Here is a 2,500-nt window from a genome sequence, read left to right as displayed (position 1 = left end):
TGAATCCAAACTGATGACTGTGCAATGTTCAGAGTGATATGTCTTGTGTCTGCCCCATTCCCCAGTCTCTCTCTCTCTCTCTCTCTCTCTGTGGTCTGGTTACTATCCTGCTTGATTATCAGTACGTCCCCCAGCGTTCTGTTCTGAAAGGACACTGAGTGGATCTTGTTCTGAGTTGTACCAAAGTGGCCAGGGAGCCCAAGAGTTCACCTCCCTGAAATCCTTCTCTCACTGTGTGAGCTTCGTCCTCACTCTGCAGTTTTCAAAGGGGCTGTCTCAATAAGGGTCACTGACTGAGATACGCATTACCCCAGAGGGTTCCCCTGTCCGGCTTGGGTGACAGATCAATCACCGATAACCCAGCAAGCAACCAGACCATCTCTCGACTCCGGGGATAAGCATTCAGTAAATAAATGAGGAGTTGGAGTTGGGAGTGTTCAGGGTTGCTGTGTACCCAGTGGTACAGTGATCTCAGTGTAAGTGAGATCAAGCTGAGGGGGAGGAGGCTGTGTGCTGAAGCAGTGTTCTCAGGTGAGTGAGTGTGAGTGTGACAGTGAGTGTGAGAGTGAGCTGTCAGTCAGAGACACATTCCTCCTGGTAAACAGCAGCCTGGTGTCCAGCAGCTGAGGTCACTCTGTGCCTTACCAATATTATACTCAGTACACAACCCCCTCCAACCCTGCCCCCAGCCACCAGAGACCACTTCATGTCGAGAGTGAGGTGTTGGAAAAGCGCAGCAAGTCAGGCAGCATCCAGGGAGCAAGAATCCTGGTGAAGGGCTTTTCTCCTGCTCCTCGGATGCTGCCTGACCTGCTGCGCTTTTCCAGCATCACACTATTGACTCTGATCTCCAGCATCTGCAGTCCTCACTTTCACAGAGAGACCACTTAATGTCCACTCTGAAACACCTACATTTGTATAGCACCTTATCTGACTTCACTGCGTCTCAAAGTGCTTTAAGGCCATTGAGGACGGATTTGAAGCATAGTTGCCATTGTAATTATGCAAAATGTAGCAGCCAAACCTGTGCAAAGTAAGATCCCACAAACAGTAATGTGACAGTGATGCAGGAGAACCGTTTTGGGGGAGAATGATCCAGGGGGATTTGGCAGAGTCCCAGAGAGAAGACCCCTCGCTCTCTCTCTGATGGGGGAGTTGGGGTGGGGGCGATGTTGGTGGGAGTGGGGTGTGTGTGGGGGGGAAGAGGGGAAATGTTGGCGATGCAATGGCTGATGGGAACCAACTGCCTGACCTGTGACCTTGAATGAGGTCTCTGGAGTACACAGTGATGGTTGTTTCTGGATGGGGGTGTTTGGGTCATTACTGACAGATTATTGATGATCGATTTGGCTCTGGTTGCTTTTCAGTTGCCGAACATGTTTGGGGATCTGCGATCGACTTTTATCGCTCTCATGATTGGCTCATACGCTTCATCCGCTGTGACATTCCCGGGAATCAAGGTGAGGGAGGGAATGGGGCTGAGATGGAGGCAGCAACAGGATCTGGGACAGGGAGACAGCAGCAAGCTCCAGGGTTGGGCAATTGAGCAACTACCCATCCCAGGGCTCTCCTCTCCCTCACTGATCCCTCCCTCACTCCCTCTGCTCTCACTTCCCTCCCCCAAACTCTGTCTCTCTCCCTCAAATTCTCTCTGTTCACCCTGTCGTGCTCTGTCCCCTGTCGCACTCTCTTTCTCTCTCTCTCTCTGTCTCTGTCCCTCTATTTCTCTTTGTTCCTCCATCTCTCTCTGTCCTGCCCTCTCTCTCTCTCTCTGTCCTGCATGCTCCCTCTCTCTGTCCCTCTATCTCTGTCCCCCTATATCTGTCTCTGTCCTGCTCTCTCTCTCTCTCTCTCTGTCCCTCTATCTCTCTGCATCCCTGTATCTCTCTCTGTCCTATGTGCTCTCTCTCTCCTCTCTCTCTCTCCCTCTATCTCTCTCTGTCCTGTGCGCTCTCTCTCTCTCCCTCTCTCTCTCTGTCCTGCCTCCCTCTCTCTCTCTGTCCCTCTACCTCTGCATCCCTGTATCTCTCTCTGTCCTGTGTGCTCTCTCCTCTCTCTCTCTCCTCTCTCTCTCTCTCCCTCTATCTCTCTCTCTGTCCCTCTATCTCTCTCTGTCCTGTGCGCTCTCTCTCTCCTCTCCTCTCCTCTCTTCTCTCTTTCTCTCTCTCTCTCCTCTCCTCTCCTCTCCTCTCTCTCTGTCCCCCTATATCTGTCTCTGTCCTGCTCTCTCTCTCTCTCTCTGTCCCTCTCTCTCTGCATTTCTCTGTCTTGTCCTGGGAGACTGAAGGGTGTTGGGAATGGAGGATGTTGGAAGGAGTGGGGGGGGGGTTTAGGGAAGAGTGCTGGGGAGGGGGTGCTATGGTATTGGGGGAGGTGTTGGCTGAGGTTGGAATGAATGTTTGAGTCTCTCTCTCTCTCTCTCTCTCTCTCTCTTTCCCCCCCCATCTCTCTTCCCCACCCCCCATCTCTCTCTCTCTCTCTCTCTCTCTCTCTCTCCCCC

The 2,500-nt window shown here is 52.4% G+C and overlaps 1 protein-coding gene across 1 annotated transcript in view; it reads left to right on the top strand.

Annotated features, from left to right (window-relative positions):
• Positions 1-2,500, top strand: part of slc43a2a (solute carrier family 43 member 2a) — a 52,399-nt gene that overhangs the window by 28,713 nt on the left and 21,186 nt on the right. Inside the window, 1 exon segment of the mRNA XM_087977146.1 lies at positions 1,368-1,460. Within this exon segment, the coding sequence (XP_087833272.1) occupies positions 1,368-1,460 (93 nt within the window).

Source organism: Chiloscyllium plagiosum, unplaced genomic scaffold, assembly GCF_037043375.1.
Source record: "Chiloscyllium plagiosum isolate Xiang-an unplaced genomic scaffold, Cpla_swu_hap1 HiC_scaffold_31, whole genome shotgun sequence".
Taxonomy (NCBI): domain Eukaryota; kingdom Metazoa; phylum Chordata; class Chondrichthyes; order Orectolobiformes; family Hemiscylliidae; genus Chiloscyllium; species Chiloscyllium plagiosum.
The sequence above is the reverse complement of the archived record's forward strand: the minus strand, read 5'-3'. Positions and strand labels throughout refer to the sequence as shown.